The following is a 16,997-nucleotide window of genomic DNA, read 5'->3' on the forward strand; positions in this document are numbered from 1 at the left end:
AAAGAAAATAATGACCCGGAGGAGGGGAGGGGTGTGGGGGGGAGTTGAGGACACACTTGCAACCCCCGAGCCGGGAGGAGCGCAGGCAGCGCCGAGCCGCCTCCCCTCCGCTCCCTCCCTCCTGGGAACCAAGTTTGGGGCTGCGCCGCCGCGGGAGCCGAGGGGGGCGAGGGGGGGGCCCGGCATCCCGAGAGCGGCACCCCGGGAGGGGTTCGCACCTCGGAGCGCCGCTCTCGGCAGCGCCGGGGCCGCGGGGGTGTGTGCCCGGTCCCCCGCCCCACAGAGGCGGTTCACACCTCTGCCCGGGGCCGGAGCGGGGGGAGCGAGGCGGCTCCGCACGCCCCCGCCCCAGCGCAGCGCCTCCAGCCCGCTCCGCTCCGCTCCGCTCGGCGCTGCCGCGGCAGAGCGGGGATGCTCCCCGGCCTCTGTGTCCCCCACCTGCGGGGGGCTCAGCAGGACGGGGGTCCTGGGGGATGTGACCCGCAACATCCCGGCTCTGAGCCCCACCGGGGATGCTCTGCCCGGGGGGAGGCTCCCCGCTCCGCCCCGGGGCTGCCCCGCTGCCCGCACAGTCCCGCACGTCGGGGCTCTGCCGCGGCTGCAGCCCCGCCGCTCCGCTCCCGACAGACCCGGGGAAATTTGTCAACAATTCGCAACCACGCTGGTAATTACATTCCTGGAATCCGCAGCGATAGATGTAAAGATAAGGGAGCTGCCTCGACTTTCCGCTTGGAATAATCTGTTTGCAGCCACCTATTCCTCCTCCTAGCCCTTCCTAACCATATTCCCCCGTTACGCCTCCTGCGCCTTCTGCCACTGGGCTCTCCAGAAACATACGTGACGAGTCGCTGTGCCTCACTCCGGTCCGAGGAGGCACCAGCTCCCTTCTCGCCTTTGTGTCCCCATCCCTCCGACCCAACTTTCCTGTCAGACCCGAAAAATATGCAAGGCTCGCACTGCCGCTGAGAAGCAGGACAAAGTTTAACTTCTCTGTTGGCAGTCGGAGAATAACTCCCAGGCAGGATTCAAGCAAAAGATCTGATTTGCTGAATTCTGCTCTTTGATTTGTATTTGTATGTTATTGCTACTGCTAAGGTTGTTGCCAACCTCAATTAGATCACAAATGAGATCAGTTTAATTCAACTCCCAAACTGTGACCTGACCATGGTCTGAAAGTATTCAAAAACGCATTTTAAGCCTTCCTTTGATTTCAAAAGGAATACTGCATGCTTGGTCATTCATACAAATAACATAAAACGTAATTATGGGATGATTTGGCAGATGACATTCCTGCCAAACAACGCTCCATGCCAGAGTCTGTAATGCTATGGCTGCTGTCCTGGTGCTCGAGAGCACAGCACCCTTGTGTAAGGTGGGAGTAATGGGGTGTGTGCGATGTGGAGGTGTTTAAACGCACTTGGGGAGGCAAATGCAATAGCAACAACCACGCCACCATTAAACCCCCCAGTCAGAAACTGCTGTATCACTTGGAAGGGAAGCGGATCCGCACTATCAAATCTCCAGGAGGCTGTGACAAAGGGAGCTTGCAGCTTGACACACGGGTAACAACATAGCAAACACCTTTAATTCTGTCATGTCTCATACCCTTTGCTTTCTCACACATTTGTGGCTGCTCTAGCATTGACACCTACACTTAAAAAAAAGAAAAAAAAGGGAAAAAAAAGGAAAAAAATAACCCTCGACAACAAAAATCCTCAAATGAAGCAATCTTATTCCAGCTAAAAAAAGAAACACCTGGAAAGTTATTCTTCTGTCCAGCAAAAATAAACAACTTATTAGGTCCTGCTTCTAACAGCTCAGAGAAGAGCAGAAAGCAGCCCAAAAAAAAGTTCACTTTTGGGAATGAGAAGCTCCCAGAAAGCTGTTGGCTTTGCTTGGAGCCCGGGAGCTCACGGGGAGCCACTCGTACAGGTTTGCCGGCGCAACTTCTCAGCTGTTCTGCTGCTCGAATACGAATCCTAAAGTGACCTTCCTGCCTTAGCAGCGCTCGGGAACGTTCCTAGAGAGGGTTTGGGTGATGTTACATCTGAGGGGGTAGGTACAGAGCGTGCCTGTGTGCGGGCACACACCCAGGTAAGCCCTCACTGATGGAGCAGCCCTCTCCTGTCCATGCCTGCGGCTCTCCCCAGCCCTTGGCTCTGATGGATTGAACTCGAAAGCTTCAGCTGCCACCAAGGCAAGGATGTGTCAGGCTGAGCGGCTGCTGTGGCTTCAGCAGTGCCACCTCCTCACTTGTCCCCCCCAAACCCCCCAGTGCCCCCACTCTAGCCCCAGCACCTGCAGGGCCTGGGCCAGGCAAGGCCCCCGAGTGCAGAAGGAGTTAAGGCTCTTTCCAGCATTACTGGGTAGGTTAATATCACAGCTGCTTGGTAAAGCATTATCCAGCACCTCACTTAACAAAAGCCTGCTTTTGCAAACAGACTCCTACTTTTCCCCAAGTGTCCAAAGGTGTTTACTGAAGTAAATCTGCCTAAATCCTCCATTGCTTGGGTCATGGGGGTGGTTAGGAGGGTGGAAGGTGTAGAGATAATCTCTTTTTGTAAATTCTGTAAATCTTCTGGGAAAAAATCAGGAATCTGTGTCACATGCCTCTGTTCAACTGGTAACATCTCGGTTAGTGTGCTCCTTATGAGTGAAATCTGCCATAGCAGCTACAGGAAAATAAGACATCCCTCCCGTTTCTCATTGTTCAAACTGTTCTTCCCTCTCGAAGTTGCTTTAGCACGTTTAATCTATTTGCTGATGGGGGGAAAAAAAAAACCTGTTAGGATCTTAAAAGTGGTTTCTGGGAAAAAAATAAAAATGACAGTTTGGTCGGCAGGAGATAGTGTAGCTGAAAACTTGTCACTTGAGATTTCTGCACTACCCCGGTTATTCCAACACCAGCAACTGCATATTACTTTTTACATGTTGCAAATAGAGGCAAACAACACAGGAAATTTTGACAGCTCTGCCTGAAAGGGCTTAAATACTTCTCAGTAAGCAGGATCCAGTTATAAATAAACCTTCTCTTGGTGAGAAAAAAGTGGCTACGACCAGAGACCTCAATATTTTTCTAGAAAACTGTCTGATTAAAAGCACAGAAGAGCTTCTGAGAAACAAACAAACAGGCAGATATGGGGGGGACACACACACAGGGACGGGGGGCACAGCCGGAAAATGCACATGAACGTGACTACAAAACCCCACGAGGGAGCCCGGCTACAGAAACTTCCACAAATCTCGCCTTCCTCCTCCTCCTCCACCTCCTCCTCCTCCTCCTCCTCCTCCTCCGTGCGCATTTTCTGGTGCTGCCCAGGATTCGCTGAGTCGCTGCTTTTCCCCGCCGGGTCGGGGCAGCCCGGGCCGGTCGCCAGCCCGGGGACACCCCCGACACCGCCACCGCCACCGCGGCCACCACCGTGGCCACCACGGGCCCGGCCAGCCGCAACGACACCCAAAGCCCAAAGCCTCGCAAAAATAGGGGGGGAAAAATATAAATAGAAATTTTAAAATTTCATCTCAACCGGGGAAAGGGAGGTTTTGCCCCGCCAAATCCGCCTCACCCCCTGGCACCCCCGTCCCCAAGGTCATGGTGAGTAAACAATAATAGTAATTAAAACAAAATAATAGGCAGCAGTCAAGAGCTGAGAGTACACACACCTGACCCTAACTATAACAGACTTCTCAGAGTAGAATTTGATCCCTCTCTGACACTTTCTACCTCAAGTGTTAGAGCGAGTGGCCATGAATAGTACAGGCATGCCATCTTGTAACACTATCTGCCTGTCAGAAGAGCCAAGGCTGGGTAGAGCAGGATCTATATAAGGCTTGTAACTAGGGGAAGCCCAACAAACAGCTACAAACACCTAAGTTATTTTACTCAGCCTCCACCCTTCTGCTTTTTTCCCCCCTTCTTCTCACTCTCTTTTTTTTTTTCTTTTTTTTTTTTTTTTTTTTTTTTTCTTTTCATCTTGGCTTTCTGTTGCAGAATGCAAATGTAGCCTGCCGGCGGTGAATGGGCTGAATTGTGATTAAGAAGAAGAAGAGCTCCTTTCTTTGTTCTCCCCTCAGGGGATGTTTACTGGGAGAGACACAGCGGATCAGATATGAAAGGCATTCAGGTCAGCATTGATGTGAGCGAAAGTGAAATCATACCTAAGGCATTCAAAAGACCGCCGTGTCAGGGGTTCAGCTAACGGTGCATCTACTGTGTCTTCCCTGTTAGGCACAAAAAAAAAGGGAAAAAAAAGGAAAAAAAAAATCTCTCCACAAACAGGCATTTTTTTTAAAAAAAATTACCACAAAAATTATATAGAGAAGGGAAAAAAAAAAAAAGTTTTCCCTCTCTTTACCTCCAGAGCAGAAACTACAGGACTTAGTGCTCTTTGCCCTTATGATCACGGATGGGGCAGGTCGACTTGCATTAATTGTAGCTGCTGGGATCAGCATCCTTTTTAGGGGGAAATGAATCCAACCTGAAATGTGAGCGGTTATTTTTAAGCACACCTCCACATCCCATTCCCCTCTGCTCAGCACACGCATAGGTGCAGGCGCATGTACACATGCACCTCTCCATGAGTCCCAACAAGCTGCGGAGCTCATTTATTCTGCTCCTAACCACCAGCAAGCGTTTCTTGCCTCCCTCAGAAGCCACTCCGGGTGATAAAGGACAGGGTGGCATATCAAAACAGCACAGCACACCTTCAAAAGTGATCTTTCATGGACTTGGAAACTCCTCGGAACACTTTGCTCGCAGTGCAAGAGGATGGTGAACGGAGGCGTAAGGAGTTGGGCACAGCTCTGTAAGTTAAACTGCTGCAAGGAAAAGTCTAGGCATTGTCGTTTTATTCACCAAAAAAAAAAAAAAAAATCCAACCCCAAAAACAACAACCCACTTGATGAAGAAATATTTGGATCGTACTATTTTTTTTAAGTCTATACTTCTCCAAGCCTAGTTATTCTCTTAATAGAGTTTCCCAGTGGTTAGCTGATGCTGTTGGCATAAACAGAGACATGTAAATATGTAGGGAAAATATAGCAAATTACAGTTAAGCATACAAAGAGTTAGGAGGTGACTGCATTTGCAAGGGCTGAAATGAAAATGAAAACGACAGATCATTTTTTTAAAGTCCCAAAAAATTAAAGAACAGGACTGGATGTCGTGTGCACTAACCAGCTCCACTATTCTGAATTTGTTTCCACCTTCAGAACCTTAGTTAAAATATATTGTTTATCTAATGCTCACATGTGCTTTAATGGTGACGTTTAATTCTGAAATATTTTCAACTAGTGTTTCTGCATCACAGATTTCTCTCCTTTTTTTCTATACTCTAAAAAGACAACTAAAGAGCAATCAAAAAGGTGTCTGATTTGGCCATTCAGACAATTGCACCCTTGTGGGAATGCTGGAATGAATGGTACAGTGGACACCCCAGCACTATTGACGTTATAAACATGTAAATGAAACACATTAGGGCAGACAATCAATTGTCTGTGAGCACTGCAAACCTGCACTCCCTTTCTATGTGACAGGCACAAAATAGTGTCTACCTTGGGAAGCCATGGTCTTGGAGAAAAAAAGGACAAAGAGTTCTCTTTCACAGAGGAGAAAATGCACCTTAAAAGCACTGGGATAATGCAGATGCCAAAAACTCTTGTGAGGCGAAGAATTTCCTATTTCTTGGAATGAATGTGGGGCTGCTGTAAAAGAATCAACACCCTTCTTTCCACTCTAAAGGGAGACACACATTTTTCTTGGGCAATATTACCAGCCTGTCCTGGGAGCTTGCATCTCATTCTCCCATATATTTCCCCTACCTTGGGCTGTTGGCTATGTATAATTGTCGATAATTAACTTGTAATGGTTTCCTTATCAATTTTTTCCCTTTTCAAATATGCCTTTTCCAAGCCATCAAATGCATTTTCATGCAGCAATTAGAAATTCCCCCAAAACTTTCCTTGCGAAGCATGTGCAATAAGCAAAACCAGTAAGTACCGCATGGTCACAAATGGCAAACAGTAAATCAGGCACTAATCTCCGAATTCGCTGGGTTTCTCGAAACTCGGAAGAAAATAAATAGATCCGACTTGACACAGAAAACAACCTCCCCTGCTCCATGTCACAGCTCAGCCTGGACATGAATCTGCACCGAGAAAATGTGCCTGGATAATCATTACGCCCTGGCCACTCGCATTTATGGCATTAATTTTTAATACCTATCTCCAGGTGCTTTTCTGGAGGTGGTAGCAGTACATTTGTCTCGCTACCCTGTGAGCCAACTCCCGGGGAAATCTCCTCGCAACGGATTCCCGGCCCTGGGGAGCTGCCCGGCCACAGGAGCGCTCCGGGTGCCCGCTCTGCCCGCTGCCACCTGGGCTGCACAGGGAACAGCTGCCTCCTCACACCCCAGCCTCAGTCTAGCTGCCTCCAAACTTCTCCAGGCAGGGAAGACAAGACTCACTTCCCACTCACTAAAAGCAGCAGGCAGGCTTGCCTATTTTTTCCTTTTTTTTTTTTTTTTTTCCTTTTCTTTTTTTTTTCTCTTTTTCAAGCGAGAAGTGAAAGAGGCTTTTCCCCCTTCCCCAGCATCCCTGGAAGGAGGGTGGGTGGGTATCTTTTGGGGAAAAGCTCTGAGCAAGTCTAATCGTCTCTGCTTGTTTGGTCTGTGGTCTTGGATCAGACGCCCTGAAAGCATTGAACTTTCTCCCTTTTCTTTACAACTGGAAGCGAGATGGCAAAGGAATCAAAGAGAGCTGTTTACTGAAACTTTGGGGTAAATTAGATACAACTTTCCTCCCTTCCCCCCCTTCGCGCTGATTTTAATTTCACTTTGGATTTTCGAGGAGGGGAGCAGAAAGGAGAGGGTGGGAGGGGGGGAAAAACCCCTCAACCAACAAACACCAAAGCAGAAGCACCCGGAGCTGGGTGCTCAGGCATGGCAGGGCAGGCTGCGGGCCGGACAGCGCTGCTCCGGCCCCGCTCCGCACCCGCGCTGCGCCTCCGCGGGGCGCCCGTGCGGAACGGGGGCTCGCTGCCCTCTCCTCCTCCTCCTCCTCTTCCTCCTCCTCTTCTGCCGCCACTTCTCTCCCGAGTGAAAGTGCCGCGAAGTGAGTCAGGCGCTGGGAATCATCTGACTGAACTTCCCGGAGCTCCGCCGCATTCCTGGGCTGCCGCTCCCGCACCTCCCGCCCCCCGCCCCCCCCCCCGGCTCCGCTTTTTTGGGGTCCTCTCCTTCCCATCCTCCCCGCTGTACCCCCCTCCCCGGGGGGCTCACCCCTCATTGATTTCCACATCGCTTCTCTCAACCTCCCCCCCCTCCCTCCCGCACACCTCTCCTCCACTCCAGCAGCTCTCATCAACCCCGTTATCTTGGAAAATCCCGAGCCTGCTTCCTTTCTACCCTATTTAGCTCCGCTGTAATTTTATCCAGCCCCGGTATCTCATCCCGAGCCTTGCCCATCCCCGCACACACGCAGATACACGCACACAGGCGTGGAGCCCACTGAGGCATTAGTTGGATTATTCTGTTTTGTCCCCCGTCTGTAATGTGTCTGGGATTCACTAACACTCCTGTCGCTTCCTTCATGACCATCTATTTTCATTTTTTTTTCGTGGCTTTTAAATTTTATTTTGGTTCTGCTGCGTTTCTAAGGAATTTCTGTCCGAGTTCGATAAGCATCACCGTTTCTGGTGTTATCAGCAAAGACACAAGCTCAGAAGTAACATCTTTTCCACGATTCCAGGAAAGAAGAAAAATCCACTCAGTCCAGATAAATCCTAGGCAATTCCCAACGGGAAAGGCATTGGATACGTGCTTGTCGAGAAAGAGAAAATGAAAAAAAAAAAAAAAAAACAAAACCCAAACCAAAAAAAACCCTCTAACCAAACCCACTCTCGCTCTACCTGCTCCTCAAAACCAAGGCATTTCTCATTCAGAAATGAATGAAGGAAACAAATTAGGGAGCACAAAGAGGGAAGAGGGGACAGACAGAAAGTAGAGAATTATTTCCTTCCCCCCCCACACACACACCCCGTGTCTTGGCCAGAACAAGACACTGAAGGGAGAACTCAGCCCTTCGCATAAGCAGCGCACACACACTTGAAGTTTGCAGGATCTTTAAGTGGTTACCTTAAAAATCGCAATTAAACTTTCGTCTCCCAAGTGTGGTGGCTTTTCCAAGTTAGTGCAGCTCCCTGAAAACACCTTTTTGCATGGGAACAACCAGAATCTGCCACCCCGCTCCATACGTGCCCCCAAAGACTTGGCTGCACTACCAGGATACTGTCCTGGTGTCCTGGGCAAACAGAGGCATCCAGTATTTTTTTTTTTTTTTTTTTTTTTTTTTTTTTAGAGAGGGTGGTAAGGGTGGTAGAGTTGGGGTTTTTTTTAGGACTCAAATCATGTTGGGAAAATATTAAACACGTAGATGCATCCCTCATCAGAGAGCATGTGATGGGTCTAACACGCTAAACTAATAGTCTTGCCTGGAAAAGCAAGGAGGCTGAGGAAGAAGAATAAAACCCCCTCAAACACTCAGAATATTCTTTACTGCAAAAGAGCACTTCTGGATGCGTTGCTTTAAATCTCATTCTCTTTTTCTCTCAAAAATGACTGTTTAACATAAGAAAAAAGGCTACTTGACACAAAGCTTTTGTTATCCAGTTGATCAGCAACGTGCTTTAGATACTTGTAAGGGGAAAAAAGCCCCACAACAGACATTGATTTTAGAAAATCAATAACCAACATTTAATAAAAAGAACAGAGGAAACACAAGAGAGGAGAGGGAAACATTACGTGTAATTTTAATGTCTACTAAATTACCCAGAGATGAGGGGAAGGGGAGGTCTCCTCTGTGAGGACCACCTTAAATAATGACAGACACAAGAGTAAAGGGTGGTGGTGGAGGGGGAGAGACTTAAAAAAAAGATAACAAGGAACGGATCCTTGGGAAGCCGCTCGGAATATATTATTTTAGTTGGGGGTTTTTTTGGTGTTTTTTTTTTCTTTTTTGTAATACTAAGCCAAGCAAATAGATCAAAGACAACACAAAGGGAAAAGCCAGTGTAACATAACGAACAGTTTCTGACTAAAATTCCTCTATCACTCCCCCATATGGCTCGACGCCTCCACCACAACAAGAAAAAGACACACACGCACACACACACTCACACTCACAACCTAGAGAGAGGGAAGGGGAGGGGGGGCAGGATCATTTCTTTCTAATCAACATTCTCTTGTCTTTGTGTTTTTTGTTGTTGTTGTTGTTGTGTGTCCCCCTCCTCCTCCAGCCCCCCTCCACCTCTCCACTTAAATGAAGTAGCGGAGCTATAAGCGCATGGGTTCAGGTTCACACAAATATCTTCCTTCCTCCGGCTCCTCGAGAGGAAAGTTGTTGGAAGTGGGGCCGGGATGGCCATGGAGGGGCTGCGGGCGGGGAGGGGGAGGCTGGCGGCGGGGAAGCGGCTATCAGCCGGGAGAGAAAGGAAGAAACTAAGGGAGGGACGGGGAGAGACGGAGAAAGAGAGACCCACCACACCAGTGAAAGCTGCCAAATGTGAAATCAGCCCAGAACACCGCGTCCCACTGCGCCCCGGCCCTGCGCGGCCGCCGGGGACCGGGGGAGAGGGCAGCGACGGACAATCGGGCACCGAGCTCATTAGTATTATTAATTATCAGGGAGGAGGAAGTTTCATTTTCGAGTCCCTAACAATAAAAAAAAAAAAAAAAAAAAAAATAGGGAGAGAGAGAGAGAGAGTCGCTAACTCGGTGCCAGCCCGCCTCGGGGTTCTCACGCTGCCGGTTTTTTTTTTTTCCCAGGGCCGCCCGCCCCGCTCGCTCCGCGCCGCTCCGCGCCTCCCACCGCCCCGCTGCGCTGCGCTCCGCGCCCCGGCCCGGCCCGCACTGACAGCGCCGGGGCACAGCCGGGCCGGCCCCGCCGCTCCTCCGCCGCCCCGGGGCAGCGGCCCCGGCGCTCCGGGCCACGGGGGCAGCGCCCGATCCGCTCCGGGCCACGGGAGCGGCGCCCGATCCGCTCCGCGCCCGCGCAACAAACTTTGGGGCGCGGCGGCGGCGGGCGGGCGGCAGCGCGGCTCCGCCGCTCCTCTGCGCTCCTCTGCGCTCCTCTCCGCGGGACGCCGCGCAGGGAGCCGGGCTCGGCCAGCCCCGCGCTGCCGGGCGCCGTGCCCCCCTCCCCGTCCCGCTCCCCGTCCTGCCGCCGCCTTTCCCCCCGCGGCCGCGCCGGAGCCGGCCGGAAAAGTTTTCCCGGGGGGCCGTCTTACCGTTTTTCCTCCGGGGGTTGGCTTGTTTTCGCCTCTTACACCTGGGGCCATCCGCCATGATCTGCTGCTTCATTGATAAGAGTGGATCAGATGGCAGTTCGCATGGGCTCGACTCCCTGATTCAGCAGCAGCGGCGGCAGCGGCAGCAGCACGCAGGCTCTATGTAACGACCAAACACAGCGACAATGTGGGCATCGGGATGTCCCATTTAAACGCAGGGCGCCAACGGGGACCCCAGTTTGCACCCGAAAAAGAACCCATCCACGCACACGGCGAGGCTGGCCGTGCCGGGGGAGGTGGGACGCGGTCGGAGCGGGCTCCCCCTCTCTCCCCAGCCGGGCAGATTTCTTCTTTATTTATTTATATATTTATTTATTTATTTATTTCTGATCCCTCTCTCTCTCTCTCTCTCTCGCTCGCTCGCTCGGTGTGTGTGTGTGTCTCTGCGTGTGTGTGTGTGTGTGCGAGCGCGTGTGCCTGTGTCTCCCTCCCTGCGTGTGTGTGTGTTGCACCAGCAAAGCAGATCAGAGAGAGAGAGAGAGACAAGAATTACATCTCAAATGAGTCATAACTCATGACCGTATGAGGGAATGCACAGCTTTTACAGTAGGCTGTTTGACTCAATGCTAGGCGGACCATTTCCTCCTAAAAGTACTTTAATTTGACACTAGAACTTCTTTTCAAGCGAAATCCTACCCTTCTCCTGCCTTCATTTTTTTCCCCCCAAAGTGCACTCCAGCAAAGTGATAAGAGGAGAGGGAAACATGGCTCTCCCCTGTCCTTTTGGGGTAAAGCTCAGCACGGATACCTCCCCCTCCCCCTAACAACGAGGAGTGTAATTATAAACCTCTGTCACCTTTTTAGTCAGTTTGACAATATTCAGGGTTTCCCCTGCCCCTTAGTTAAACAAAGCTTCAGAGTGTCATTTTTTTTTCCTTCCCAGAAAAGAAACAGAAATCAAAACTACCGCTGTCAGAGTTTTCAGCCTTTCAGTTGGCTTTTGGGTTTTTGTTTTTAAGGAAAAAAAAAAAAAATCAACAAACCCCTACACATAAATAAAAGCAGCTTGTAAACTTTTAGACCTACTGTGTGTGCCTGTGTGCCCGGGCTGGGCAGGAGGCTCTATCTGTCAAAGGGAGAGAGGGGCAGGAGCGTTTGGTTTGCTGTAAGAACGCTCCTGAAACTCAGTCCATCTCGAAGAAGATGCTGTAGCTTTAAAGATGCTTTGACTTGAGGATTAGTTTAAACAGGGGGCTATAAAAGATGTAACAGATGCAAACTGTAAAACAAGGGCAATTAACCCTTGCTCTCCTGAGCAGGATGCCCCCTCGCCTTCGCATCTATTGTCTTCTCCTGCACTGGGAGTTTTACATAAAACCTAAAAAATTATAAACTGACTGAACAATTTCAATATATATGCATATATATTTTAAGAAGAGTGAGATTTCCCCCCCTTTTCCTCTTTCCCCTTCCTTGTGTCTTTTTACTTTGCTAGAGCTTCACACCAGGGCTGAGCAGTGAAGTGTGCTGCTGTTGGGTCTTTTTATTCTGCCTGAACTCTCTCCTCAGGCGTTTACTGTTACAAAACCTGCTTGGCTATAAATAAAAAATAATAAATCTCCAAGCAGGTAAGAGGATGGGAAGATTGCGAGTGTGTGTGTGGGGTCAGCGTGTTTACTCACACTCTCCTGCCTGGGATTCCGCCTGGACAGAGGGAATGGGTGGCTCTGTGGATGTGGATGAATGTGGCTGAGCAAGAAGAGGCTGAGAATTGTGCTAGAAACTTTAGTATTTGCCAGTTCTTGCCGAGGCTGGGGTGGGCAATGGTGGCATCACCGCGGCAGATCTGCCAGGAGAGGAGATACAGCGGGGAGGGAGGACAGGCACCGAGGCGAGCCCGGACCCTCAGCCTGCCTCGGCAATTGGCGTTTTAATGCAAAACGACCAATGGTGAATTGTTTTAAATGCATTTCACTCCCTTCCCCACTCTCCAGCCTCCCGTAAAAAGTTGTCAATAATTTTAAACCTGCAAATTTCGAGAACAGTTTTCTTCCCAGAGGACTGGCAAGCTTTTAAAAATATGTATTAATTTTAATTTTAATTTTTTTTTTCTTTTGGTAAACGACTTTTAAGTTCCAGTCTGTACTTTCACTTCTTGCTTTAGGCTCCCAGAAGCTAAGGTGTTGCTTCACCCAGCTTCACAAAATAAAATATAGAAATGAAACCAACTAAGCAGACAAAACAGCAAAACTTTCTGTTTGGGGAAACACATCCTTTGCCGGGGAGCCCTGCCCGGGGCTGGGGCTCCAGCGGTGCCCGGCCGGGCTGGCTCTGCATGCTCAGGGCATGCAAAGCATTAACAGGTACCTGCAAACTTTCAGAGCTCAGATGTAAAACCTGAAATAAAAAGAGCAGGAGGTGGGTGGGGAGGATGTTTCAGGTTTTTTGTTTTTTTTTTTTTCTTCTTTTTGCAGGAGGACAAAGTCCTTTCCTAACGCTAAAAGTTTTGCTGCTGCATTTTAAAAGGCACCTCCCGTACCTGGCTGACAGGTAAGGGGAGCAGGGGTGGTGGTGGCAGAGCCCCGAGCGCCCCGAAACTGCTCACCCCTTCCTGGAGCGGTGCTGGAGTGACTTCAGGTTTCGGTTAAAAAGATTGAAAAAAATTAAAAAAAAAAAAAAAAAATTCGCCCCAAGTATAAACAATCCAGAAAAATTAAAATATTCTCGAAATGAAATAAGCCCGCTGATGCGTGAGGTGGTGTGAGGAAAAAAAAAAGAGAGGAGGAAAAAAAAAAAAGAGAGAAAATGAAATTAAATTCCAAACCTACCTGCGAAGTCTTGTTTGTAGTTTTGGCCAGAAATGCTGAGAAGAAAAAGCATGAAGAAGCCGCGAAGTGGAGGAGAAAAGGTGAAGGGAGATGCAGCTCCTGGAGAAATTGTAAAAAGCCTTGCAAAGAGTTGTCGGAAGGACCGTTATTCCTGCTGGGCAGGTTAGGACTGATCTCTTTCTGCCACTCCAGGAAACACAAACCTGGGGACGGACTGACGTGTTACGCCTCTTCTAATGACATTTTTTTCTTTTTCTTTTCTGTACGAGCGAGAGGAGAGACCCTGCAACACACGCCACCTATCTTTGTGGGGAGGGATAATTGGAGAGCACCAAACGTGAGCATCATGTGGAAACGTGATCGCCAAGTTTCTCTCTGGGAAAGGATCTGGGATAGATTATACCTTGAAGTCTCCGCGAACGCTTTAGCGGCAGAAATGCAATTCCACCTCCTCCCGCCCGCCCCCCGCCCCGCGCCCGCCCCCCGCCCCGCCGCTCCGCTCCGCTCCGCGCCCCGCGGAAACTCAGCGCGCATCCCACCCCCCCGGGGCTGCATCCCCCTGCCCCGCGGACACAGCCCTGCCCTGCCAGCCCGCACCTCCGCCACCCGCGGGGCGCATCCCCGCTCACCCCCCGTCCCCGAGCCGCATCCCTGCCCTGTGTCCCCCCGCCGCATCCCTTCCCTCCCCCAGGCGGAATACCCCGCCCCCTCCCCAGCAGGATCCCGCCGATCCCCTGCCCCCAGGCTGGATCCCTGCCGCTTCTGCCATCCCCGGGCGGGATCCCCCCCGCTCTCCGGGTCCCCCCGCTCGCCCGCCCGCCCGCGGAGCCGCGTCCTGCCCGCACCGTCCCGCTCCGGGCTCTTGCGGTGGGGAAAACTTACCCTAACATAAAGCCTAGAAACTAAACTCTGCTCGGGTACTGCGAATAAGCTCCTGGCTTGTTTTGGTGCGGTTTTATTTTTATCTTTCACTCGTTTCTTTTTATTTTTTTTTTCCCCTTCCCTTTCATTTCAGCACTCATCCAGGTTATTTGAATAGTCAGCTAAATCTGATGAAAAAAAAAAAAAATCAACCAAACGTGCTGAGATCTTACAGTCTATCTGTTTTGTTCACAGATATGGATCAGGGGTGAGATGGGCTCTTTTCCTGGCTCTGCTCTTTCGTGGAAGTAGCTGCATGAGCAGAGAGACAGCGTGGAAGAGTAACGCGTGGGGCTGAACTTCAGGGAGGTTACAAGTTTTTCACTTTTTCAAGTATTAAAATTAAAATAAAATTACATATAGAAAAAAAAAAAAAAAAAAAAAAAGAAGGGAAAGGAAAAAAAAAAAAAAAAAAAGGAAGCCCAGACTCCACCTTTGCACTGAAGGGATTGGTTATGCAAATATGGAAGGGGTTTCCTGGCAAATACAGCTTTCTACTGTATGGTTAATTAAATCATCACTCAAAAGCCTTCCAATGTGACGCTTCTGTCGTAATCCAATCAGGTTACGTAGGTCCTAAACAAGAAAGATATTTTCCACATCTGGAAGTCAGCAATTTAGCAAGTACTGCACATTATTAACCAATTCAGAGCCCTCTTCCCAGGGGGATAGTTTTTTCTTTTTTTTTTTTTTTTTTCTTTTTTTTTTTTTTTTAAGTTTAAATGTTCTTAACCAACGCTCTGCCGGTTTGTTAATCAAAAAGCCGGTTTGCACCTCGCGTAATCGAGAAGTAATATCGAAGTAAGTAAAGGCAGAGCGAGCCGGGGATGCTGAGCGAAGGCGTTCGGCTGCAGAGGGGGCAGATCCGGCTGAGGCTCCAGCCGCTCATGCCCAGCTCCCAGCACAACCCGCAGCCGCTCCTTCCTCCTGAAGGAGCTCGAAATAATCTCACTGCAAAGAGAAACTTCGCGTCTTGCCCACTCGCACGGTCCCTTCCCAAGGTAAACGTGGGGCTGCCCAAAAGGCTGCGTGGAAGAGCTGCGGAACAATTTCCCTGCTCTGACAAGAGTTCAGCCTATTCCAGCACTTTGGTTTTTTTTTTTTTTTCTTTTATTTTTTTTGAAAACCGAAAGAAATGGCACACTGATCCCACACTGCACTTTTACTCACATTAAGCTTAGATAAACTGCTCCTGAACCGTGCGCTGAGCGTGTGCCCAAAGCAAGGAGCGGAGGGCGAGCAATAGCGATGGGATCGCGCTCCAAAATGGTCCCGCTCGGGGAACACCTTCCTGACGGTCCAGCATCGCAGAGGAGGAAGGGACCCCCTCGCCCCCCGCAGGGTGTCTGTGCAGCTCATCAGACCTGCCTGGGGTTTCTTCTGGCCATCTCTGGCTTCGACGGGAGTGGGTGCCCCTGTGAGATGCGCGGGATGCAGCGCACGGGGGGCTCCGGGTTGGGACATCCAAATGTGGACCCGGGCTGGGCAGTGGCACCTCGGGGTGTCCCCCTCCTCAGCCCCGAGCTGCAGGAGGGTGGGAGGGAGAGGCAGGCTCTGGCCGTCTGCTGCCGCTGCAATACCCAACTAGGCAAAGGTGGGAACGAGCTACCCTAATATTTTAAATTATTATTTGTGCTTCTTATTTTTATATAAAATATTTCTTATTTTTAATTATATTTCTATTTTTGTTCCCCTCTACGAGTCGTTGTGGCTTTGTTAAAAGTTTTCTTGCCACTGTTCTCTAAATGATTTTCCTGCAGGATGCATGACTTCTGCATGCCTAAATGTACCTGGATGCACAGAGACATATCACACGCTTACACACACACACAGAACGATGATATCTTAATGAAATATATAGCACAGCGCAAATATCCTGAAATCAGATTCAAGTATTATTAGTTTGAATTAGATCCTCTCAGATCCAGAAGGCACTGCCTATAAATCAAGGGCAGTCTGGCAATTCCTTAAAGAGCTAAACTGAATTTAGATGCATATGATAAAAAGAAAGGAAAAGAAAAAAGTGAATGCTAATTACTGACTTGCTCGATTTCCACTCACCCACGTTTTCTAGGAGAAAAAGGAGAAAAACCTAAAAACCAACCAACAAGTTCTCGAAATAAATTAATCCCATTACAAACTCCTTACATATTGTTCCTACATTTCCAGATTACAAAACGAGGGGATGAACTGGAGATTACAAGGCTGCAGCCCGACTCGCAATAGGCAGCAGTGCTGTCGATGGTGTATCAATAAAATATATTTATCCACAGCCACGCTGGAAAAACAAACCCTCAGAGCGTGTGATGATGCTCAAGGGCTTAAGAAACATGTTGGCATTGTCAGATAATCCCTATTCATAATTTTGCTGGCTGTTCTTTCAGCCCTCAATCTCACAGTTTCCCCAGCTCTGATGTGCCTCAGCAGGGTTTGCATCGAAGCGATAAAACTGCTCGGATCTTCGCAGGACTGACATAGCACCCAACATTATTAGATGTTATTTTAATGTGAGATGTGGGGGTATTTCTTGTGGGGTTTTTATTGTAGTTGTTGTTTTGTTTTTTAAATTTTTGGACACTGGATGTAAACATTTAGCAATCAGCTAAGCCCTTCTGAGATGGAATTTAACCTTAATCCAGGCGATGATTTCCTGCCCGGCTCTGAACTAATAACGGGTGTGCAGCTTCTTTAGGAGATGGAAATAATGACAGGCTATAGATCCTGCCTTTATTGGGGTGGTGCTGGCAGCCCGGATCCCAGTCCCTGCTCCATCAGCATCCCCATGCAGATCCTATTCCCTGCTCTATTTTAAAACTTTTGCACATCCTCTCCCCCCCACCCCATCAGTTTAAAAGCAAGCAGTGCCAAAATATCTTCACAAACCCCAGCTCCTTCCTGTACAGTTCCAGCACTGTGGCTTGGAGATGGTTTTAAGGGCAGTTCTCTGAGTGCAGGTTTCTCCTCTT

The 16,997-nt window shown here is 49.4% G+C and overlaps 1 protein-coding gene and 1 long non-coding RNA gene across 5 annotated transcripts in view; one reads left to right on the plus strand and one right to left on the minus strand.

The window, feature by feature from the left end:
- The window catches only part of ZEB2 (zinc finger E-box binding homeobox 2), a 114,033-nt gene extending 100,485 nt beyond the window's left edge, over positions 1 to 13,548 (minus strand). The window contains exons 1-3 of one of the 4 annotated variants that reach the window (XM_079311264.1): positions 13,314 to 13,547; positions 13,111 to 13,209; positions 10,283 to 10,441 (exon numbers count right to left, since the gene is read on the minus strand). In XM_079311264.1, the coding sequence (XP_079167390.1) occupies positions 10,283 to 10,355 (73 nt within the window). In that variant the 5' untranslated portion in view covers positions 10,356 to 10,441; positions 13,111 to 13,209; positions 13,314 to 13,547. Of the gene's footprint in view, positions 1 to 8,132; positions 8,320 to 10,282; positions 10,975 to 13,110 lie in introns of those variants that run through there. The other 3 variants (XM_079311266.1, XM_079311265.1, XM_079311267.1) reach the window with 3 other exon arrangements.
- On the plus strand, positions 3,465 to 6,876 carry LOC306804527. Its single transcript, XR_013774913.1, has 2 exons — positions 3,465 to 3,595; positions 3,992 to 6,876. It is a non-coding gene; the product is annotated as an uncharacterized lncRNA (long non-coding RNA).
- Positions 13,549 to 16,997: the final 3,449 nt, after the last annotated feature.

This window comes from Erithacus rubecula, assembly GCF_903797595.1.
Source record: "Erithacus rubecula genome assembly, chromosome: 8".
NCBI lineage: Eukaryota > Metazoa > Chordata > Aves > Passeriformes > Muscicapidae > Erithacus > Erithacus rubecula.